This window comes from Neomonachus schauinslandi, chromosome 12 (genome assembly GCF_002201575.2).
Source record: "Neomonachus schauinslandi chromosome 12, ASM220157v2, whole genome shotgun sequence".
Lineage (NCBI taxonomy): Eukaryota > Metazoa > Chordata > Mammalia > Carnivora > Phocidae > Neomonachus > Neomonachus schauinslandi.
The window spans coordinates 82587464-82612377 of NC_058414.1; the positions used below are offsets into that span (position 1 = coordinate 82587464).

Sequence of the window (24914 nt, forward strand, 5' to 3'; positions counted from 1 at the left end):
ATATATTTCTAGTATGTGTCATATTGACCTCTGCCCTTGAAATTAGTGATAGGAAGGGTCTTAATCCTAGATTTGGGGTTTGACATCTTAAAAACTCAGGAGCAGAAAAGTACTTAAAACACTTCGTTTAAAACATCATGTAGGGGCACCCGGGTGGCTTAGTCTTAAACTGACTGAATCTTGATCTCAGGGTCGTGAATTCAAGGCCCTCATTGGGCTCCACACCGGGCACAGAACCTACTTAAAAAACAATAAAAAATAAAACATAATGTAAATAAATCTGAATTTGGAGGCAAGGGCAGTTGGGTCTGCCCTGAATCCACCAGTTTTCTGAGCCTGGGCCAAGAATATTCTAGTCCTCTCTTGACTCTCCATTTCAAAAGAAAAATGATTTTCTTCTAGCACCCCCACCTTCAGTTTCCGGGGGAAAGAGGACTATCAGCCCAGTAGGCTTTTTTTCCTCTCTACTGCTGTTACCCATCAGAATGAGTGCTCAGTTTTGATTGTTCTCCAGGTCAGCTGGTAAAATGTCCCACTTGACAGTTGTCTCTGCTCATTCCCAGATCTTTGTAGCTTGGCTTTTACACAGAAATGGAGGGTTTGGGCCTTTTTTTTTTTCCCTTGCCCATATCCACTACTCCATCCCCTACTCCATGTTCAAGTGCATTCACTCCTCTGCCCATGGTAATGTATCGGTTCACACACTCTTGATGTGTGTCATTTTATGTATGGGGAATTGGGTTTACTTTTGCCAAAGGGTACAAATGGTATGGTGCCTCTACTAAGCCATTTTGGCTTCCTGAGTTCTTGAGCCTAAGTGCCAACTACTCTAGAAGCCGGTGGTTTGGGCATCACTTCTATTTATTGCACTGTGGTAGTCACTAGTGCTGTTTAGCAAGTATTTCCAGCTTCCCACCTTCTGGGCATGTACAATCCGGCTCCCTGATCTCTGGATGGCGGGGGTAATGTGGCTCATCTCAGCACAGTACAATGAAAAATACAGTTGGCTTTTTATCTCGGATTTCAGGCACTTCGTGCCAGTAGCTATCCTAGAACATACTACTTAAATTTGATGTTTTCTCATTCTCACACTTCACCTCGTTTGGGGTGTTAACTTGAAGTGGGAGAGCTGCACCTTAAGGCCCTTTCCCCAGATGGTTTAATTGAAATGGTTTACAGGGTGCCAGAACCTTTGTGAGGTCTTCACTCTAAGACAATCTAATCTACTTGGAGATTTTAACAACAGATGTAATGGCCATACCACTGTTTTCCTCTTTCCTATGAATAGGGTGACCTGCTGTCCCCGTTTGCCTGGCAAAGGGATTTTCTGGGATGCAGTACTTTTCAGTGCTAAAACTGGGACAGGTCTGGGTGAACCAAGACAGGCCAGCAGTCATCCTACCTACAAAGCTGAGTTCAAAACGGCATTTGTCATTGCAAACATTTCTCAGTTTTATCTGTTAACCAGTTAGGGATGAGAAGTAGTTGCCTTTGTGAACCCTGCAAACCCACTGATTTCTCTTTACAGCCCTTGTGCCTGCTTGCGAGCTGGCCAGTTCAGTTCTTGTCTGAGCTAATCTTGGACTTCGTCAATGGCAACCAACAGTATCCAATTCAGGCTGCTAAAATTCTTTCCTCTGACTTTCTCTTAACTTCTTAGATAGATAGATCAAGTATGTCTTCCAAGTTACTGCAGGCAACAGTTTTACCAAATACTTTGCTACTTATGACGAGTTGCCCTCTTCCCATCTTTCAATAAGATCGCTTTGCTGCCTGCCCTCCAAGTAAGTTAATGTCACACATTCTGAAGTTTTTGTTGTTTTAAATACATATGCATCACCCACCTCTACAGTCCTATCTCCTTATCAGTCAAGGACACATTAGATTAGGTTCTCCTGCAGCAGCAACTCTGAATTCTCAGTAGCTTAAAACAGAACAGTTGCCTAAGGCTGTGCTCCCAGGAAGCAAAATTAGGGCCTAATCAGGGAATATTCCCTTCCTGCAGGGTAAGGGGCCTTCTTCCCATCTGCTCAGTGGCACATGGTGATTCCTAGGCTACTGTTTCTTGTTCCTCCCCTTTCCCCTTAGTGCATTCCTCTTGTCCTTGTTCCACCAATATTTATTAGATGGGTGGGGGCTTGTCTTTTTAGTTTAGAGTTCTCCACCTCAAGCCACTTTGGAAAGTGGTGTAGAGACTATTATGCATCACTCGGAGATTCTTTTTTTTTTTTTTTTAAAGATTTTATTTATTTATTTGAAAGAGAGAGAGAGAGCACAAGCAGGAGGAGTGGGAGAGGGAGAAGCAAGCTCCCGGCTGAGCAGAGAGCCCGACATGGGGCTCGATCCCAGGACCCTGGAGATCATGACCTGAGCCGAAGGCAGACGCTTAACCAACTGAGCCACCCAGGTGCCCCTCACTCGGAGATTCTTGAATTTGAACTTGATGTTGTAGCTGAAGGGAATTACTGAGTTGTCTTCTTTGGAGAGGTATGGTGAATGCAGAGGGGTAGTGAGCTGCAGGAGGGACGGTGAGCTGAATGGTTATTGACTAGAAGGATCATAGTGGTCTCCAAATATTTCTGCCCTTGCCTTTCAAGCACATAATAGAAGTGCACTTCCTGACACCTTTGTGGTTGGACAAGGCCATGAATTAGTTCTATTAGTTCTGGCCAATGAGTTGTGAGTAGAAGTAACTTGTGTCAGTTCTAGATTGGAACACCTAGATTCTAGATTGGAGCACTGGTTCAAAAACCTCCAAACCTTTCACCTTCTTTTTCCCTCCACTACAGTGACCAGCAATGCTCCAAATGGAACTCTTCCATTAATGTAGGTCTTGGAGTGAGGATGCCATGGAGTGGAGCCGTTGACTGATCCCTCATGAACATGTAGTGTAAATACGAAAGAAACCTCTGTTGTGTTAAGCTCCTGCAGCATAACTTGGCCTATTCTGACTGATACATTGCCTTCAGCACCTAGCGGCTACTGCGCATTGACTAAGATTTCATTACTACCTACCTCAGATAACATGCATTAGACAGTGTGTGTGTGTGGGGGGGGGACATGTAAACAAACCAATAATGTTTCATGGTTCTGTGATAGAAACGTGTATAGGACATGGGTATATAAAGTTATCTGCTGGCAGGAGGCAGATGGTAAAAGGAAAGCTTCTTAGAGGATCTGAATTTTAAAAAATGAACAGGTAACCACGTTCGGAAAGAGTTCCCTACTGGAGGGAACTGTGAGCAAGGACGTGGAGAGGAGCCCAAGCACAGCATATTTAGAAAGCTGCAAGTACAAACCTTCAATCTGTGTTACTAGCTTGAGGCCTTAGCTCTAGTGCCATCTAGTGGAATCTAAGGAAGAAGGAAACACTAACTATATGCGGTGTAATGCTTTCCAGATTTGAAGGGCCCTGCCTCTAAAGCTTATGATAGATATCAGAATATTAAGGCCTGGAAGATTTGATCTAGTCTTAACACCGTCCAATAAAAATATAATGCAAGCCACATATGTAATTTAAATTTTTCTAATGGTTACATTAAAAAGAAACAGGAAAAGATATTTTAAACACCTTTAACTCAATATACTAAAAATATTATTTCTACATGTAATCAACCTAAGAAGTTATTTATGAGATACATAGATATTTTGCTTTTTTTTTTTTTTAAAGATTTTATTTTTATTTATTTGACAGAGAGAGAGACAGCGAGAGCAGGAACACAAGCAGGGGGAGTGGGAGAGGGAGAAGCAGGCTTCCTGCCGAGCCGGGAGCCCGATGTGGGACTCGATCCCAGGACCCTGGGATCATGACCTGAGCCGAAGGCAGACGCTTAACGACTGAGCCACCCAGGCGCCCTAGATATTTTACATTTTTTGGTACTAAGTATTTATTTGTATTGGCATTTTACACTTAGAACATATCTCATTTGGATTAGCCCACATTTCAGGTGCTCAGTAGTCCCGTGGCTAGTGGCTACTGTATTGGACAGCATAGATCTTTTCATTTTACTACAGAGGAAACAGAAGGAAACTCAGTAACTTAGACAATATCATTTCTAGATCTCACTAACTATAGGTTTCTCAATTTTTACAAATTTAACTGTTCTTTTAAAAAAATTTAAGTTAAAAAAAATAAAAAATAAAAAAAATAAAATAAATTTAACTTTAGAAGTAGGTTGTTTAATTTCCAAATCCCTTGATATTTTCCAAATATTTTTCTTTCATTGATTTCATTGCTCCTAATTTCATTGATTATGGTCAGGGGACATACCCTGTATAATTTTAATTAGTGGAAATTTATTGAGACTGTTTTAATGGCTCAGCACATGGTATATCTTAGTGAATGTTCAATGTGCACTTGAAGAGAATGTGGATTCTGTGGATTCTGAGTGTTCTGTGTTTTACAGAAAAGTGTACAAAATATTTTTTATAGAAAGTATGCAAAATACAAAAAAATTTTTTACAAAAATTACATAGAGTGGGGCACATGGGTGGCTCAGTTGCTTGAGCATCTGACTGTTGATTTTGGCTCAGGTCATGATCTCTGGATCGTGAGATCGAGCCCTGCATTGGGCTCTGTGCTGAGCAAGGAGCCTGCTTAAGATTCTCTCTCTCTCTCCCTCTGCTTCTCTCCCCACAGCTTGCGTGCATGCTCTTTCTCAAAAAAAAAAAAAAAAAAAATTTACATAAATTTAGTTCGTAGTTATTAAGTCTTCTGTATCCTTATTAATTTCCTATTTACTTGTTCTATGAATTTCTGAGAGAAAGGATAAGATATCCAACTCTAATTATCTATTTGTCTATTTTTCCTTTTAGTTTCATCAGTTTTCATTTCATGTTTTTTGAAACTGTTATTGGATACATATACACTTAGGATTGTTATGTCTTCTTAAATTGACCTCCTTATCTTTTAAAAATGTCCCTCTTTTGGGGAGACAAATCATAACAGACTCTTAATCATAGGAAACAAACTGAGGGTTGCTGGAGGGGAGGAGGGTAGGGCAATGGGGTAACTGGGTGACAGGCATTAAGGAGGCACATGATGTAATGAGCACTGGGTGTTATATAAGACTGATGAATCGGGCACCTGGGTGGCTCAGTTGGTTAAGCGACTGCCTTCGGCTCAGGTCATGATCCTGGAGTCCCGGGATCGAGTCCCACATCAGGCTCCCTGCTCAGCAGGGAGTCTGCTTCTCCCTCTGACCCTCCTCCCTCTCATGCTCTCTGTCTCTCATTCTCTCTCTCGCAAATAAATAAAAAATTAAAAAAAAAAAAAAGACTGATGAATCACTGAATTCTACCTCTGAAACTAATAATACACTATATGTTAATTAATTGAATTTAAAAAGCGTCCCTCTTTGGGGTGCTTGGGTGGCTCAGTCAGTTAAGTGTGCAATTCTTGATTTCAGTTCTGGTCGCGATCTTAGGGTCTTGGGATTGAGCCCCACATAGGTCCCCGAGCTCAGCGTGGAGTCTGCTTAAGATTTTCTCTCTCCCAGGGAGCCAGGGTGGCTCAGTCAGTTGGGCATCTGCCTTCAACTCAGGTCATGATCCTGGGGTCCTGGGATAGAGCCCCAAATCGGGCTCTCTGCTCGGTGGGGAGCCTGCTTCTCCCTCTCCCTCTGCCTGCTGCTCTGCCTACTTGTGCTCGCCCCCTCTGTCTCTCTGTCAAATAAATAAATCTTAAAAAAAAAAAAGATTTTCTCTCTCCCTCTGCTCCTCCCCCTGCCTGCATGCACACACTCTCTTTCTCTCTCAAAATAAATAATAAATAGTAATAGTCTTCAGAAAAAAATGTACTTCTTCATCACTTGTATTATTCCTTGCCATGAAGTCTTCTTTGTATGATATTAATATAGCCACCCTAGCTGACTTACGATTAGTGGCTGCAAAGTTTATCTTACTCTGTCTCTTTAACTTATGCATCTTTGTATATTGTGGATTTCTTGTAGATAGCATATAGTTGTGCCTTGCTTTTTATACAGATTGGCAACATCTCATTTTTAATTGGACTGTTTAGGCCATTTATATTTAGTGTAATTATCTATAAGGTTGGGTTTAAATCTTCTCTATCTTGTTATTTTCTGTTTCCCATCTGTTCTTTGTTCCATTTTTCCTCTTACCTTCTTTTGGATTAATTGTGAATTTTTCAGTGTTCTATTTTATCTTCACTTGATTTATTAGCTATACATCTCTGTTAAAAAAAAAATTTTTTTAAAGATTTTGTTTATTTATTTGACAGAGTTAGCGAGAGCAGGAACACAAGCAGGGTGAGTGGGAGAGGGAGAAGCAGGCCTTCCACCAAGCAGGGAGCCCGATGTGCAGCTCGATCCCAGGACCCTGGGATCATGACCTGAGCCCAAGGCAGATGCTTAACAGCTGAGCCACCCAGGCGCCCCCTCTGTTTAATTTTTTTAATGGTTCCTCTACTCTAGGATTTACAATAGACATCTTTTAACTTATTACAGTCTGACTTCGAATAGTATTTTACCACCTCGTGTATAATGTAAGAGCCTTGCAATACTACATCTTATTTTCCCCTCTCATCCTCTGTGCCATTCTTGTCATATATTTTACTTATACATATGTTTTAAACCTAATGTTACATATTACATTGTTACAATTTTTAAATAGTCAATTGTTAAAGAACTTTAAAAATTATATGTGTACATATTTAACATTTTTGCTTACATATTTACAATTTCTAGTAATTACTTACTGTTTGTGTAGATGTAGGTTTATACTTTTTACTATATTTGGAATCGTCCAGCCCTTATTTCTTCAAATATATATCTTTAACTCAAGAAGTAAACAGTATGTCCAATACAACCCTGACCACATGTTCACAACTTTGGACAGACCACTTTTAGAGCTAATAATGATTCTTCCAAAAGTTTATCTTGTACATAGCTACTTCTCAGCAAATATTTGTAGAGCCATATGTAGGAAATTTCTTTCACACTTTTTATTTTAAAAGAAACTGTATTTAAAAGAAATACAGTTCATGGTAAATAATTTAAACAGTACAAAAAGTATACTGTGAAAAATAAGTCCTTTTTCACCACCATTACCAATGCCCTACCCCTCCTAGGGCAACCACATTTTTATCCTTCCAGAAATTTTCTGGGCATGTTCAACCATATATGAGTATATATTCTTTTTTAATATACTTTTTATCCAAGTGATAGCAATTTATATATACTGTTCTTTATATTTTTCTAACTTTATAGCTCTCAGTAATCATTCCATATCAGCATATATAAAGTTGCCTTATTCCCTTAATGGCTGCAAAACACTACATCATATGGAAGTTTCATAGATTAACTGGTGCTCTACTGATGGACATTAACCTTTTACAAGGGAAGGAGAAAAAATGTCAAGAACAGAGAGTACTGGGACACTTGGGTGGCTCAGTAAAGTGTCTGCCTTTGGCTCAGGTCATGATCTGGGGTCCTGGGATCGAGTCCCGCATCTGGCTTCTTGCTTGGTGGGGGGCCTGCTTCTCCCTCTGCCTGCCACTGCCTCTGCTTGTGCGCTCTCTCTCTCTGACAAATAAAAATCTTTAAAAAAAAAACAAACCAGAGTCCTGTGATAAAGGAAAAATAATGACCTTGAAGATTGTTTGAATATTTGAATTACCAGTATTATAGACTTTGTATCAATAAAAAATAATGATCTCTTCTAATGATCAAGTCTTAAGAAGATATTAGCCAAGGGGCGCCTGGGTGGCTCAGTTGGTTAAGCGACTGCCTTCAGCTCTGGTCATGATCCTGGAGTCCTGGGATCGAATCCCTCATCGGGCTCCCTGCTCAGCAGGGAGTCTACTTCTCCCTCTGACCTTCCCCCATCTTGTGCTCACTCTCACTCTCTCTTCTCAAATAATTAAATAAAATATAAAAATACATATATCTAAAAAAAAAAGAAGAAATTAGCCACTAAGTTGTAAACTTCTGCCTCTAATGTAACAGCTTTGGGAAAAACACCAGTGAGGAGCAGGACTCCCACCTCATGTTAAGAGAAGCACCAGGAAATTTAACCCCAATCATGGGAGGATTGCACTAGTGTGTGTCTTGAGAGTTTAAAAGACATGGGGGAACTGACTTACCTTTTTGGCTTGCTCCTTGTATAAACACCAAAGTGAAAGAACCTGGTAGCTGTCCAGTCATAGAGGGATAATTATTATCTCACGCCTCCTCAACTTCATGCAACCTGAAGAAATCTTTGAGTGGATGTTTCTTGTCCTGGTACCAAAAATAGAAGATTGCAAGGGGAGAGAAGAAGTTGGTGCCACTACAATGCTATACTCGTAAATGTTTGACACCAGCTCTCTGAGAGGGAATATATATAATATATAATAAATCATACATAGTACACATGTTATATATAATTACTACATATATAGCATAATATAGCATATATAGTATATACATTATATTAGAATTCAATATTATGTACTATAATTAGTAATTAAAAATATTCTATATTACAGAATTATATGTAATATATACACACGTACATATACATATATGTACATATATGTGTTATATATGTTTTCTCTAAAATTTTACTGACATTGGGGCTTGTGGGTGGCTTGGTCTCTTGGGCATCTGAGTCTTGATTTCAGCTCAGGTTGTGATCTCAGGGCCGTGGGTTCAAGTCCCACGTCAGGCCCTGCACTCAGCACGGAGTCTGCTTGTCCCTCTCCCTCTGCTCCTCACCCCACTTGCTCACTCTATCTCTAAAATAAATAAAATCTTAAAAAAAAATTTACTGACATAATGTATAGCACACAATTCACAACTAACAATAAAACACACAGTACTCTTGTCCATTTCATATGGCCAATTGATTCTCACAAATCTTTCACTGATTTTTGTCAAACTCTTGTATTCCTAGCCAACCTATGCAACTGACAAAGTGTAGTTCTGACAGGAATGTTGGCTGATTTTTCCACTTATATTAGTAAGAAGAAAGAGAACTAAGCAAGTTATATGTTGGAACTTTACATGTTCATCAGTGACTTAAGCAACTTCTTTGCTAAACCAGATAACTTTCAATATACTGGGAGACGCCTCAGATCTTTCTGTGCTTACCATACAACAACTACAGACGCACTTTTAAGTTTACTGCATCATTAACATTTTCTCTATGGCTTTAGACAGCCAACAAAACAATAAATCAAGGCGTGATGAGTAGCATTTACTGGTTCCATGATGTAAATAACTCTCAACATGGCTGGTTTGAAGGCAGTGACCGACAGGAAGTTCCTGAACACACACTGAGAAGAGATAGGCAGTCGTAGTGCTCCATTATATAGTATTTCTACCATGTAGGGACAATAGACGTAAATAACCTCTAGAGAGTAGTAATTAAGAAGATGAGTTTGGACCATTACCTTTGCTTTCGTATAATTTATTTAAGTGTAAGTTTATATAATTAAATTTTTAATAACGGCTGTGTTTAACAACTGCCCTGTAAACTTCCTGAGCATTTTACAGTTTTCACAATCTCTTCTACCCTGGCTCTGGCATACCACTAGGCCACACATCCTCATTTGCCCACTGTTTACAAATAAATAAGCCTCTTGGCTTTGTTAACAGCCTGGTTTAAAAAAAAAATTCTCATTTATCCCATGAAATGGGGTAGGAAAGATTGGGGTGAATTGCTTGCCTCTGTCCTGAGCTCCTCTGGCCAGGTGAGGGCCTGACTTTAGGCGATCAGTTCACTCAGAGAGAGTTTTTGTGATGGGCTCCCCCATGGGGGGAGAGGATTGAAGGCTATGGGCTTCCTGAGAGCCTGCCTTGCTGTTCTGGCCAGCTCACTGCTCTCTTGGCATAACCATGGGGCAGTCATTTTCCTCGTGGATACAGAGAGATTGAGGGAAAATGGACTAAGACTACATTACTGCTAGTGTGTAGTGCATAGGAAAGGGGAGAAGAAAAGCCCTGCTCACCCCCAATCCTTCCTTGCCTTTTCTATTTTTCCTTTCCTGTTGTTACCTATCACATTCCTTGATGTCATGCCTGTCATTGTGAGCCGACAGGCCCTCCCTGGCCTGGTGGACAGCCTGTAAGTCAGGAGGGGAAGTGGAGCTGCGGAGGTGTGGGGGAGTAGTGGTCACACCAACACCTCGGAATTGGGCTGGGTCTGCGTGGAGCCCCAGAGATGGTCCCCAGCCCGTTCTTTCCAAGAACCAATGAGTAAAATTAGGGGCCTCCCACCTGAGGTCAGGGAACCAGGCCCTGGAGTGGAACTTGGGGTGGAAGATGGCCTTCTTTGTCAACTGATTCATTCTCCAGAATTCAACTTGTTCTCCGACTCGGTGGTGTTTGAAAGCAACTTTATCCAGGTACCCCCGTGGCAGCTCAGAGCCCGCTCCCTTTCCCTTTCCAAAACTTGCTCCAGAGGGTTGATCCAAAAATGCTGTGGCCTCTGAAAGCCCTAGGGAGAAGGAAGCTGCTATGGCTAGAGACAACCAGAGGGTCTGGATCCCAAGTTCAGCTCAGTTTGTGCCCAAGGCCTCGTGGGGCTCCCCGCAGGTCATATGCTTTCAGGAAACAGAATTACACGCTGCAAAAGGGCCCATCAGAGCTCACTCTCCATGCAGTGTCCATGGGCACCCTCCCAGGGCCACCAGGGAAGGGATGCTGGATTAGAGGGAATGAAGGTTGCTGTCAGAATCCCTGCTCTGAAACCCAAACTCCTCTCTCCGGGATGGTTTAGAAATAGCCTTGTTTGAGAGCCAAGCCCCTAGAATCGCCTTGCCCAGATTCTACATCCCCTAAAGGGTGGTGATACAGCCAATGGAAGTGAGCATTTTTGGCCTGGGAAGCATGGGACCATTGAGAGTATGGGGCGGTCATTTTAACATAGTTTGGGATATGTGGCTGGCTCAGTCGGTGGAGCATGCGACTCTTGGTCTTGGGGTCATGAGTTCAAGCCCCACATTGGGGGTAGATTTTACTTAAAAAATTAAAAAATGACATCTTATTGAGGGTCTGCCCGCCTCCCTCTAGAGGTCTAGCTGGACCTCCCGTGCTCTCTGCAGGTGTGGCAGAACCAGCCCCTCAGTCAGCAAGCTGTGTGCTGCATGTGGGGCAGGAGGTGTAGAGAGATCCGATAGTGTCCCTGCCAAGGAGCTTATGACTTTGTCAATTTAAAGGGTATGTTATAAAATGGTAACTGCTAAGAAAGCTCTGTCAGGTGGTTTGGACCAGCTGATCCCTAAAGCATGAGCAGAGAGAGGGGGTGCCAGTGTTTAGGGGGTTCAGAACACTCTTGGGACTTGGGCAGTTGAAGAAGGCTCCCCAGAAGAGGGAGGTTAAGTCATTCTTTGAAGTATCGTTGAGACTTTGGTAAGTGGAAGAGCAGGGGGAGGACATTCCAGGCCAAGGAACTTCAAGTCCCAGGGCGAAGGCCGGAGGCTGAAGTGCACAGGGAGGGTCTGCAGTCAGGAATCCCTGTGATGGAGTCACAAAGCAGCGAGGACTTACAGGAGAGAGTGGAGACAATCTGAGCTTGATTTGGAGATGCCTTCATACAACAGTGAGCTACTCCCTGACAAAGTCCCTCAGATTCCAGCCAGCCACTTCATGGCTCCGGGCGCTCCCTGGTTCCTGTGCTGCCCAAGGGGGCTGCGGAGTGGGGCCATCAGCGGGCCACCTGGGGGTGTGCTCCTTCCTAACACAGTCTTGGTGGAGAAGGAGCAGTGACGTGGGAAATCCAGATTCCAGTCATTTCTATTGGGGTGTGATGTTTTGGCAGGAGGTTTATTCTCTGAATATGTTCTCTTTGACCTGAAATGAAAAGATTCTCTGGGTAGACACGTAGTGACTCAGGCAGCAGGAAACTCAGACCGTACCAGGGAGCAGGAAAGCCTGCCTGCCAAAGCTGCCCCATGGGGGAGTTAAACGTTTACTTGAGGGGCACTTGGGTGGTGCCGTCGGTTGAGCATCCTATTCGTGGTTTCTGCTCTGGTCGTGATCTCAGGGTCATGGGATTGAGCCCAGCCCTGGGCTCTGTGCTCAGCACAGAGTCTGCTTGAGATTCTCTCTCCCTCTCCCTCTGCCCCTCCCACTCATGCTCCCTCTCTCTCAAATAGATAAATCTTTAAAAAAGTTTACTTGAAAGGATCCAACCCACACAGTTAGGTGATTCCCTTTCTCCCTGCTCCTCAGAATCTCTGCCATCACCTCTAAGAAACATCACCCACAAACGTTTATTTATCACTTACTCAATGTATGCAGCCCCCTGTGTTTTATAATACATATGAATCTCATTCTACAACATGGGCTCCAAGAAATGTTTTTTTTTCCTTCAAAATAAAAACTCACTTTTCTAGGGGCACCTTCTAGTCAGCTTTGTGGGAACTTAAATTCAGTCCTTCCTGGGGCTTTCCCCTTGTCCCCAGTTCCACCATGGCTGTGAAATGGTTCTGATGGTCCTACAAAGTCTAGAACATTGGGAGAAGTCCCTCTGGTCTTGGGAACATAGGGAAACCCCCTCAAATGTCCTTACCCTGGTCCCTGTGGTTCCTTGGAGGCTTCTCTGCCTGTCCTGGACAGTGAAGTGGGGGTGTCTTAGCTGAAACGCTGTGCCCAGTGCCAAGCATCCAGTCTCCCTGTCCTGCCCCAGCCTCAGGTGCTGCAAGAGAACAGGTTCTTATTTCACTTAAGATCCAGCAACAAGCTGGGCCCTCCCTCACCTTGCAGAAAGCTCCCCAAACCTCCCTCACATTGGGCTGCTTGGGTCTTCCCCATTCAACAGCTCTTTCCTCCCTCTCTTCCTCTTCTGGAGCTTTCTTTATATAATCTCCCTTCCAGATCATTGGAAGCCTTGCTGGCTTCTTCTACCCAAGGATGGAGGAATAAAATTTTAATGCCTTTCAGCTTTTTCTTACTAATGCATCTTTTTAAAGTTAGATAATGCAGGAGCACCCGGTTGGCTCAGTTGGTTAAGCATCCAACTCTTGATCTGGGCTCAAGTCATGATCTCAGGGGCATGAGATGGAGCCCCACATAGGGCTCCCCGCTCTGCGCAGAAGTCTGCTTGTCCCTCTTCCTCCCCCTGCCCCTCCCCCACTCTCTCCCATCTCAAAAAAAATAAGTAAATAAATAAATAAATAAAATCTTTAAAGCTAGATAATGCAGGGCGCCTGGGTGGCTCAGTTGGTTAAGCGACTGCCTTCGGCTCAGGTCATGATCCTGGAGTCCCGGGATCAAGTCCCGCATCGGGCTCCCTGCTCGGCAGGGAGTCTGCTTCTCCCTCTGCCCCTCCCCCCTCTCATGTGCTCTCTCTCATTCTCTCTCTCAAATAAATAAATAAAATCTTTAAAAAAAAAAAAAAAAAAAAAAAAAGCTAGATAATGCAGAGGACACAAAGAAGGGCAACACAGTTTCCTGCTACCAGTGAGCTGGTCTATTTGGGGAGACCCACAGAAAGGATGGATGCTGGTCATGGCCCAGCCCAGTGTGCCGCACACCTTCAAGAAGCACAGGGGCTCGAAGCATGTCACCAAGTTGAAGTGCTGCTTCCTAGCCTCTCTATTCTTGCACCCTTGTCTTCCGCTTCTCTCTGACCCATGTACCTGGGGCTGATTTCTAGGTCACTAAGCCCGGAAGCTGGATGGATGTCTATGAAGGGTCTACCACTGTGATCCTCGGGGTGACCTCCTCAGTGCCCTCCCTGCCACTCCCCAACGTCCTCCTGATGGCCAACGTCACCTGGCCCCAGGGTCAGTTTTCCTCCTGGACCACACCTGACTGTGCTCCCGTGGTCACCCTCAGCAGGTAAAGAAAGACTGGAGGGAGGGGCCGGAAGGGGCCAGAAGACCACATTCTTTTGCAGCTGGATTTTAGATAAAAGAAAGGGCAGTGTGTTCATGTATAAACTATGTAGAATTCCCTCATTAATTTAACAAGCATTTCTTTAGGGTCTGGGTGTACCAGGCACTGTGCTTGGTGCTGTGGGGTACAGAGCACGCGTCCCTGTCTCAGCCTGGTCTTGAAGGATCTTGGCTTCCATTTATTTATTTATTTGTTTGCTTATTTATTTATTTGATTTATTTACATTGACTTATTGATTTATTTAATATTTATTTATATTGATTTATTTATACATATTCTTTACTTATATTTTTATTTATATATTTACATTGTCTTCATTTATATTTATAGATGTACAAATTTATTTACATTTATAGACTTAGGGCTTCCCCCCCCCCAAAAAAAGGTGAGGGGTATGAAAGTCAGTTGGGATTATGGAGTGTTAAAATTAAAAAAAAAATAAATAATACCAGATGTATAGGACATCCATCCTTCTTTACTCTGTCAACACAGTTAACCAGGATATAGGGAGAAGATCTGGAAATGGAGTCAGAACACCTCAGTTCCAGGTCCTACTTACGCAGATCTACACTTGATCTTAGCCAAAAGGCCGAGAAGCAATTACTTATGCAGATCTAAACTTGGGCAAATCAGTTAGCTGTTCTGACCCTCAGTTTCAACATCTGTAAAATGGAATTAGTATCTTTCATCAAAGGGTTGTTGTGAGGATTGAATGAGATGTTACACATCGACTATCTGCCATTATTATTGATGTGGGCAGGTTCTTTAGTGACAAAGGCCCTGGAAGTCAGAGAAGAGTCGGTCTTAGCAATCGTTCCCACTTCAGGGCCACGAGCGACCTCCTGGGGCATCCCCCAGGCAGTGGTGGGAGCCTAGTGAGGTTGGGCCAAGCACTAGGTGGGCACAGCATGGTTGATTGAACCGGTGAGCTCCTCCCTATGGGAATTTCCTGATTGTGTCTAGGATTCTCCCCCTGAAGTTTGTGGAGCTACAAATCTATGACCGGCTCCAACGCATCCTGCGGGTTAGGACAGTGACTGAAAAGATCTACTACCTGAGGCTCCACAAAAAACACCCAGAAGCTGTGTTTCAGTTCTGGATCCGCTTGGTGAAAATTCTGCAGAAAGGTCTGTCCATCACCACCAAAGACCCAAGAATCCAGTTCACTCACTGCCTGGTGCCCAAAATGTCCAACAGCTCCACTAGAACAACAGTAAGTGGGGCCTCCCACCAAGACCCGCTGGGGTGAGGGGGGATGGGGAGCACAGCGCCTCAGAGCACTGCTGGATATTAAAGTCTAGCGTTGTAGGGGCAGACTTCATTTTCAAGGGCCAATGACACATACACACCAAACCGAGGTCTACAAACATAAAAAGCAAATTCATTTACTTTTCCTAAAAAAGAGCTATAAAGTGCTTAGCTCACTTAAAAATTGCTTTCTGTTGTTTTTATCCCCCCAGTATATAAAAGAATAATGTTCAATGAAGAAAATTAGAAAATTACAGAAAAATCGCTCCCACTTCTCTCCAACCCCAAGCAATCACTTGGAACATTCTGGCATACTTCCTTCCAGTCTTCCGTTTTATTTATTTTCTTTTTTTGTTTGATCTTTATTAGATTTTGGCATTAAAGTTATACTGTCTTCTTCATATCAACTAAAGAATTTTGCATGTGCTTTCACATTGTTCAGTATTTTAAAACTTTGAAAACATTTATTCTTTAAAGGTTAGAGGCTAGATTAAACTTGGAGTCCATCTAATCCAGGTATTTCTTTCTTTCTTTCTCTTTCTTTCTTTTTCTTTCTTTCTTTCTTTCTCTTTATATTATTATTTTTTCTTTCTCCAAGCTTTTATTTAAATTCCAGTTAGTTAGCATATAGTGTAATACTAGTTTCAGCTGTAGAATTTAGTGATTCATCATATACCTACAACACCGGGTGCTCATCACAAGTGTCCTCCTTAATCCCCATCATCTTTTAACTCATCCCTGCCCCCCCCACCTCCCCTCCAGCAACCCTCAGTTTGTTCTCTATAGTTATGAGTCTGTTTCCTGGTTTGCCTTTCTTTTTTTTTCCCCCTATGTTCATTCGTTTTCTTAACAGTCTTCCATTTAAAATTAATTTTTAATTATATATTTGAGGATATTAAATATATGTTTCTGAATGTTGCTGTTTTTTCAACTTAGATTATATCAGAGGCATTTTCCCATTTCTTTTTAAAGGTCTTTACGCACATCATTTTGATAATTCCATGCTGTTCAGTAGTTGTATGAATGCATTAAAATTCATATCGCCATTCTCCTATTATCAGCCATTTAGAGTTGTTTCTAACTTTTCATTACTGTAAGCGATTCTAAAACAAGCATTTATGTGTATGGTCCACATTTCTGATTGTTTTCTCAGGATAGATTATTAGAAGCAGAATTCAAAGGGTATGAACATTTTTAAGGCTCTTTATATATGGCCAGATTATTTCCAGGAAGCTCATGCCAAAGTATACTCGCTCCAATGAGTGTGTCACTGTATCCTTATCACAATTGAGAAGTACACATTTTAATAAATATTCTAACACGATAGGTAAAAAAAGTAGCAGCTCTTTGATTTTCAGTGAGTTTGAACATTGTTATATACATATATTTCTTTTTGCATTGTCTATTGTGTTCTTTGGCTATTTTTCTATTGGCAGCTTTGTGTTTTTCTAAATTGATTTGTAAAATAAAGCTTTTTATACATCAAGAATTTTAACCCCTTGGGGCGCCTGGGTGGCTCAGTCCTTAAGCGTCTGCCTTCAGCTCAGGTCATGATCCCAGGGTCCTGGGATCCAGCCCCGCATCGGGCTCCCTGCTCGGCAAGAAGCCTGCTTCTCCCTCTCCCATTCCCCCTGCTTGTGTTCCCTCTCTCGCTGTCTCTCTCTCTCTGTCAAATAAATAAATAAAATCTTTAAAAAAAAAAAATCAGGGGCGCCTGGGTGGCTCAGTTGGTTAAGCAACTGCCTTCGGCTCAGGTCATGATCCTGGAGTCCCGGGATCGAGTCCCGCATCGGGCTCCCTGCTCGGCAGGGAGTCTGCTTCTCCCTCTCCCACTTCCCCCTCTTGTGCTCTCTCTCTCTCTCAAATAAATAAATAAAATCTTCAAAAAAAAAAAAAAGAATTTTAGCCCCTTAATCACAAGTTTCTGCAAGGATCTGCTTTTCCCTTTCAGTTTATTTGAGGCTCCTGCCCACCCCCATGCCTTTTGACACACAGAAGGCTTGTCCCGGACCTGCTTAGGGTAGAGGCACAGAAAGAGCTTGATCAGCTGGATTGCCTAACACCTTCAGGTTTCAGAGTCTATTTTAAGATTTTATTTGACAGAGAGAGAGGCACAGAGAGAGAGGGAACACAAGCAGGGGGAGTGGGAGAGGGAGAAGCAGGCTTCCCGTGGAGCAGGGAGCCCAATGCGGGGCTCGATCCCAGGACCCTTGGGATCATGACCTGAGCTGAAGGCAGACGCTTAACCGACTGAGCCACCCAGGCGCCCCAAGGTTTCAGAATCTAAACACTTTCCTCCTCTCATTTTAGTTGCAGTCTTTAGGTATGCTCTCACTAACTTCCAAAGTCAGCCTGACAGCTCTGCTGGCCGGGTTTCTAAATGTTCCCGAGCAGTAGCCATAGCAGCCCATCAGAGAGGGGAGGAGGCGATCCTGCCAGGGGCCCAATGTGGTCTGATGATCCTGGAGCTTAATGCTTAAGGAACAGGTGCCCGGGTGTAGGCTGGAAGATTCAAGTGAGTTCCTTCAAAGTTCTGGCCCGAGGAGGCCACAAACTCTCAGAGTGCAGACCTGGTCCTCTGACTGTAAATTTCTCCACCCAGCCTGAAAGCAGCCTCTCGTCATCCACTCAGCCCAGCGAAAACTTCATGCTGTTGGCGGCTGAGCAGACCAGTGACAGTTTCTCAAATATCTCAGGAAGACCCCAGCTCACAGCAGACAGGTGGGTCATCCAGGCAAGAACCTGCAACATCCTTTCCTGTGGCACTGAGCTGTGGGTGGGGTCAGTGACACCCTCCGCCAAACTAGCTCAGTTCCTTCTTTTTATTCTAGACAATTATGCATACAGCTTCTCCCCTCAGTTTTATTATAAGCCTGTCCTTGAAAACAGGGTCTGTGGCTGATTGGTCTGAATATTTCCTAGGCAAACTGCAGTGTTTTCATAAACAGTGCTCAATAAAAGGGATGAGGGATGAGTAAATTAATTCAAAGAAGGGTAAGCTAATAAAGCAGACTCAGGGAGTTAGATATTGACTGTCTCCAGTCCCAGCTCACCAGGGTCCCCTGGGTGAGACAATTCTGAGTTCTCTTTGCCTCACTTATCTGTTCTGTAAAATGGACAGAATAGACAGTAACCCAAAGCAGAAATGGCTCCAACACCATTTGCTAAGTAATTGTATGGGACTCTGTGCAACAAGTGATGGAAAACAAAAGCAAATCATGCAACCAATACGTTGAACAAGTACGACCTGAAGGGTATCATCAAAATGTAAATTTATTTTTGTCTTCCCTTTATATTTTTTTCAGTGGGAGAAGCTTTCTTCTTGCCCCGAGATAAAAGCTGGTTCTCTGACAGGCCCCATAAGCATATGGGCTCCCCCTTAAAATATAAAAGATCCTTTGGTCCCTTTAAATTGCAAAAGCAGCATCAATTCTGAAATTAAAATGTCTGGTGCCTGATAATTATCAAAACTCTGAACTGTTCACAGGTTCCCTCAACCTGGCCTCGTGTTCAGATGGTCCTCCATAGTGGGGACTGGGTTGTCACTCCTCTTGTTCTGTTTCCTAATTTTAAAGCTCACTTTTTCTCTTATGAGCTTTCTTGGGTTCTTTGGAGTCCCATACCTGACACTCCCCCACCCCCACCCCTCACTGCAGCTCTGGTGATGCTCTGACGTCTTCCTTTCATCTGGCCACGCCCCCCCTCAGGCTCCGGCTCTGCGGGCATCCACACCACCCAGGCACTAGCTGTCATAGCCCTTTAAGGGAGTCCTCTTGGGCAGGGCTTATTTTAAAGCTAAAGACAGGAGACAGCAACACAGCCCCCCAGAATCATAAGAAGTACTAGGCCATAAACACTTCACAAGAACAACACAAGAGGGAGCTCTGGAGCCCAAACCAGAAAGCTACCTTGACCTACCCTCATTCCAGAAAGTTCAGGAAAACCATTTCACATTAAAAATAACCGTCAGAAAAGGATAGTAATCAAACCCCCACACAAAATTATATAAGGAAAAAAGGAGTATATGAAGCATAGCAAAAGCTTACAGACAACAAAAACACACTAAAAAGACATGCCTTGCAAAACAAATGAAAACTACAACCCAGCATTTCAAAATGAGCTGAAAGAAATTAAGAAAGTGATAGAATATATGAAAGAACAACACAACTCAGAAGATTTATAAATGTGGTGATAAAACCGAGGAAAGAATCAGACATTTTTAAAGAAACGATTATTTCCAAAACGAAGCCTAAACCAGAGAGAATACAAGAGCAAACAAAGCAGATAATGCCTTAAGAGAAATGAAAGGATAAATAAAGGAAGAGCTTAAAGAAAGAAAATAAGCATGTGTCTCACTTAGAATCAAAATTTTAAGAAATTTAGCTACACTCTGTGTTTATCTAGACACACTAAGTGGCTGTGACTTTTTGTTAAGTTATTACTGTTTTTGGAGAACTGTCTTAAGGTTTTCTTTGGCTTTCTGCTGCTGCCCGGCAGGTTATAGTGGGCCTCAGGCTGATCCCAGTGGGCTCAGATCTTGCCTTTGAGTCTTACTTAACACATGAGGTTCTCAACACATAAAAGCGACACTTAAGGTTTGGAGGGGAGTCTGTTCCAGTCCAGCAGAGCAGGCCTTAGCTTGAGCCTCCCTCCTGCTTGGCTTTCTCTGTTCAAGTCACTCTTGATACATCCCACCACATACACATGTTGTCACTGGCCATCATTGCCACGTTCCCATCTATGCTGAAGGCACCTGTACTGGAAAAGACATAATTTTTTTTTTTTTTTTTAAAAGATTTTATTTATTTATTTGAGAGAGAGAGTGAGAGACAGAGAGCATGAGAGGGGGGAGGGTCAGAGGGAGAAGCAGACTCCCTACCGAGCAGGGAGCCCGATGCGGGACTCGATCCCGGGACTCCAGGATCATGACCTGAGCCGAAGGCAGTCGCTTAACCAACTGAGCCACCCAGGCGCCCTGGAAAAGACATAATTTAAAAACGGTTTTTAAATTAAATTCTTAACAATGCTTTCTTTTTCTTTTATTGCTTACAATGACCCCCAAATTCCTGGGCTCCAATAGTAACACCAACGTTGCCATCAAAACAGACAAATTGGACAGCTACAAGATACCCTCCCCAGTGGCATCTCCAATCAACTTGAATATACCCATGAGAGCCACCTTGAGCCACAGCCTCTGGGAACAAGAGAATCCAGATGGGCACTTCCTGCAAGCTCCTGTTGCCAGTTCCCTAGGAGAGAACCTTTTGGGACCCTGACACCTAGCCCAAACAGGGTGATCTTCCCTAGCTTCATTCCGTGAACTTGCGACAACCTCCTATAATGCTGTTTTCCCACTGTGGGCCAAAGACCATGGGAGAGGTATGATGATGTTTATAACAAAGTGCTGCTGTACTTCCACCAATAAACCTCCAAGTGAGTTCCTAATTGTTATAAGTTGTGCTCTGTGGGGCTTCGGGCTGGGGATGGACTAATTAGGAGCAGGAGCTCACCCCTTAGGGAAATAAGTGGGGAAAATGTTCTGTCTACTCCTTTGAAACCCCAAAGCAGCCAAGAAAAGCCCAGAAATCCAGTCCAGAGGAAACAGCCAGGGCAGAAATCCAAGGTCCTCTTTCAGAGGGGTGGGGGGAACCAGAGGCAGGACTGCTACCAGCCCAAAGGGAAAGAAATCTTGAGAACTATGCTGACCAATTGGGAGATAACTTTGTGTGGCCTCACTTACCTCAAGCAAGAAATTGAGTCTTTACCACCCCAATCCCCATGTTCATGTAAAGCTGTGAAGGCTCACCCTGGGCCATGCAAACCTTGGTTGCTAATAAAGATATGGCTTGGGGCGCCTGGGTGGCTCAGTTGGTTGGGCGACTGCCTTCGGCTCAGGTCATGATCCTGGAGTCCCGGGATCGAGTCCCGCATCGGGCTCCCTGCTCGGCGGGGAGTCTGCTTCTCCCTCCGACCCTCCTCCCTCTCATGCTCTCTGTATCTCATTCTCTCTGTCTCAAATAAATAAATAAAATCTTTAAAAAAAAAAAAAAGACATGGCTTCTGGTAAGGATGACGATGACCACCTGTCACTGGAAGGCCTACCTGACTTGACTCTTCCCACCCTGGACCTAATGAAAGCAACCTGGAAGACACAGTAACTGTGTGTGCACATGAGGGGCGAGCAGGAGCGTGGGCCAGCCTCTGGACCAATGGCAGATATTTACTTGGAAAATACTACCACAATATGCAGGAACTATTTATTAGGTCCCTGCTAGGTGTCAGACACTGGGCGGGATGCTGGGTAAATTCGAGAGAGGGAGAGAGACAGGTTACCTGCCTTGAGGGAGGATGTAGAAGAGATACTGAGCCCTATTCTGGAGACACAAGAAAGCCATTAAGGTTGACATGGTGTTTGAACCACGGGTCTACAAATCAAGGCTGGAAGCCCTTCTTTCCTAGAGTTCACATGAGAGGAGATAGAGTGACGAGGGAGGAAGATCATGGCCGTCCTCCCCTGCACACAATCAGGTGGGCTGAGCACTAAATCCTGGCCCCACCGGGTCAGAAATGACAAGAGCTGAGAGGATGCTTGATGTTTGTGGGTTTCTTCTTGTCTCCAATAAAAATTAAAACAAAACACATTTCCTTCCAGCCTGTTACAGTCAAGCTGAGCATTGCTGGTGCTGGTGAGGAACATCTAGCAGCAGAACTTAGAGGCTGATGTGCAGGGTGACCTTCCTTGCTTCCCAATTTATGCCTGTGGTCCTAGGATCATTATCGATATGTACCCACGCCATTCTCAAAGTGTCCCTGCACGAATGGCCAACCACTCGACTGATACACGTGTTTACAAACATTTAGGAGATCCCCCACCCTCACTTCTATTGCCTTGGTTTACGACTCCATCCGCTCTCACCTAGATTACCGTAATAACCCCAGCTGGCCTCCCAAGCGCTCATGGTTATAACAATAGCAGCTAACTTCATTAGCAACTTACCATGTGCCCAACCCTATGCTAAGACCTTACAAAGATCACTTAATCCATACAACTCACTGGGAGGAGATCCTCTTGCTAACACATTTATGTGAACGTGAGCCACAGAGAGGTTCAAGAACTTGCTCAAGGTCATATAGGGAGTAAGCAGCAGGGCCAAGACCTGAACCCAGTCTAACTCCAAAGTCCGATGGCTCTCTGATTTCGTCCCAATCCATTTCCCTTCTGCACTGCTAAAGAGCAATCTTTCTGAAACATAAATCTGACTACAGCCTCACCCTTGATAAAAAACAAACTCTCTACAAAAAAAAAAAAAAACAACAAACTCTCTGATAGGAAATGACCAGGCCTGTTTCTCCAGCCGCTCCACTTTCCAGAGGCTGCTTCCCTTGCACCTCCTGTGTCCACCACACTAAATGCCCCATGCACTTCCGCTTCCGTACTGCAAGGGTGTGGCACGTCCTTCACTCGACGCACGTCTCGTTCCTTGCGCATCTACCTGTTGCTCTCGCGATACTTGCCCTTCCTGCGGGAGCTCTGCGCAGGAAGGGCAGAGCACTCTGCGTGTGCCTGTTTCAACCTTTCTCACAGCGTTGCAGTTGTTTACGTGGCCATTGCTTTGGTGGGACTAGGAGCTCTCTAAGAACAGATACCGCTTTGTATTAGAGTTCTTTACCCAAAAAAGGAGCTGACTCTAATTTAAACCAAAGGGAATTTATTGGAAGGGTAGGAGTTAGCTCACAGACTCGACGGGATAGCTGAAGAGCCATTGCTGAATGTGCGGACATCAGAAGAGCTTCGTGGATTCAGGTAAGGGTGGCTCATCAAACATCTCATCCGATGCTGCAGCAGGCTGGGGGGTTCCTCAAGGGAAATGGAGGGGTGCCACAAAAGAACGGCTAGGAGATCAGATGTCTGGTGGCTGATAATAACAAATGTCCACCACAATGTGACTCTGCTCTCTGTTCAGAGAGGCGCTCTGCCCCGGGCCTCAGGCATCTCCGCACATCCTTGCTAAGTAAGCCAGATTTCAAGGCCCAAGTGGGTAGTTTTGCTCACTTGCATGTTTCGGGAGAGGGATGAAGAGTTTAGACAGATTGCTTCATACTTTGTGTGTTCCTTTGAAACAGTTTTTTACTCAATACTGTGCCTGAAGGATTCCATTCTGATGGGCAGACTATACAGTAGCATTTGGGGTCCCCTGTCGGTGTTAACTCAGAGTCAGTATCCCATAGTCCCTGAAAGTCTCTGCATTTCCCTTTTAGGAGGGCATAGTGTCACTGTAAATGCCCCAAGTTCTCTTCGGGATGCCTAGGAGGAACGCTCATGGTAGGCGGTTTATGGTGCTTGTAATAGGTCCCTGGTTAGGGATCCCAGCCTTCCCTTCATCCAAGGAGCTGGGGTGTGAGCACGGGGTGAGGACTGAGGAGTGTGGGCAGCCCTGCTTCTCTAACTGTATCCATTAGAGCCGGCTTTCATTTGATGATACAAATGACCTGAGTCATTGCCTCTCCATTTTATTCCTAGAGACCCTAACTCAGTTCTGATCTTCTAGTTGTCAACAGCCAACTCTCACTAGTTCAAGCATAAAAGGAACAGCTCAAAGGATATCCAGTAGCTGGAAAGGTGAGAGAGAAATGGCTTGAAGTCTTACGCAGCCCGGACAAGAAGCAACAGCCCAGCCAGGCAGCAGGACCGCTCCAACAAAGACCCCATGCCCCACTGTTGCACGCACACTTCAGCTCCCACTAGTGGCCCTGGCCTGGAGGCTGTCATCCTGGCCTTCTAAAATCAGATGCTTCTACTGCTACCTGCCCCGCCCCGAGAAACATCTCCACGCAGTGCTAGCTTCCTTATGGTGCTCACACCCAAGTCAAGGTCTCATGCAGGTGAGTCTGCTTGGCAGAATTCAGCTTACAGGATGCACCTGAGCTGAAAGGGCGGCTGAGAAAGTAAGGTCTGGCTTCCCGAGGAGGTGAAACTCATGATGCGTAAATCCCCAAAAAGAAGTACAGGCAGCCAGAAGGCATGAAAAATGTCCCCAAATACCCTTGATTAATTAACTACAACGCAGAATCTCGAAAGGTCAAACCATTCTCAGCTCTGATTATCATGCATAACTATGCTTCTGGTCCTTGAGTGCCCCCAGAATTCTCTTTTTTTCCACTGAGATTACAGAGCCCATTCGCTAGCTTAAAGAGAGCCTCTTAAACATTCTAGTGCTTTCTCAAAACCTTGAAGAGATGTGCAAGTATTCAGGACCTTCTAAAGGGGCAGTGTCAGGCAAGGGCAGCAGTAGGTACATGATAGATCCAAGTCAACTTTCTTGTCTCCCAAAGGCTTTGAATTCCTTTTTCTACATCGCTTCAAGGAATTTCTGGCCACTCATTGTTCTCTAATATGAACCAGGTTGAATCCAGCTTTGCTGCAGCCAACACAGCAAACTGTAAGAAATATATACAGCGCTATGAGAAATAGCACAATTATGACGTAATCTCTGGTGAAAGCATCCACATCAGTAAAATCAGCCCTCTCTAAAAGTATGCTCTCCCTTCTTGATGGAGTGCCTTAAAAGTTATTCTCATCAGTATTCGCAGACTTTACAGACAGAAATTGCCCAATTCCTTCAATATGTTTTCCTGGGTGAATACTTTCTCTTCCCTATGCTGATTCCCATACTTAACCGACTCACACCCGCTGGGGCATTGTGGCAATGAATTCTGGTTACTGGCCTAGTAACACGGAGGGGAATGTTCAGCACCCTCCTGCAAGGAGGGAAAGGCTTCCTCTCCCATGGGATGGGCAGTGGGGAGTGTTCAAAAGGACCA

General features: G+C 44.0%; 1 protein-coding gene across 1 annotated transcript; it reads left to right on the forward strand.

Annotated features, from left to right (window-relative positions):
• The first annotated feature begins 10195 nt into the window (after positions 1–10195).
• FAM71F2 (family with sequence similarity 71 member F2) lies at positions 10196–20562 on the forward strand. The gene is made up of 5 exons (XM_021699357.1): positions 10196–10348; positions 13603–13787; positions 14808–15057; positions 17695–17813; positions 20173–20562. The coding sequence occupies exons 1-5, from the start codon at positions 10196–10198 to the stop codon at positions 20366–20368; spliced, it is 903 nt and encodes a 300-aa protein (XP_021555032.1). The 3' UTR covers positions 20369–20562.
• Positions 20563–24914: the final 4352 nt, after the last annotated feature.

Coding starts and splice junctions, on each gene's coding strand:
- FAM71F2 (XM_021699357.1), top strand. CDS start 10,196: ATGAGTAAAATTAGGGGCCTCCCACCTGAGGTCAGGGAACCAGGCCCT. Junction 10,349..13,602: donor TTGAAAGCAACTTTATCCAG/GTACCCCCGTGG, acceptor GCTGATTTCTAG/GTCACTAAGCCCGGAAGCTG. Junction 13,788..14,807: donor CCCGTGGTCACCCTCAGCAG/GTAAAGAAAGAC, acceptor GATTGTGTCTAG/GATTCTCCCCCTGAAGTTTG.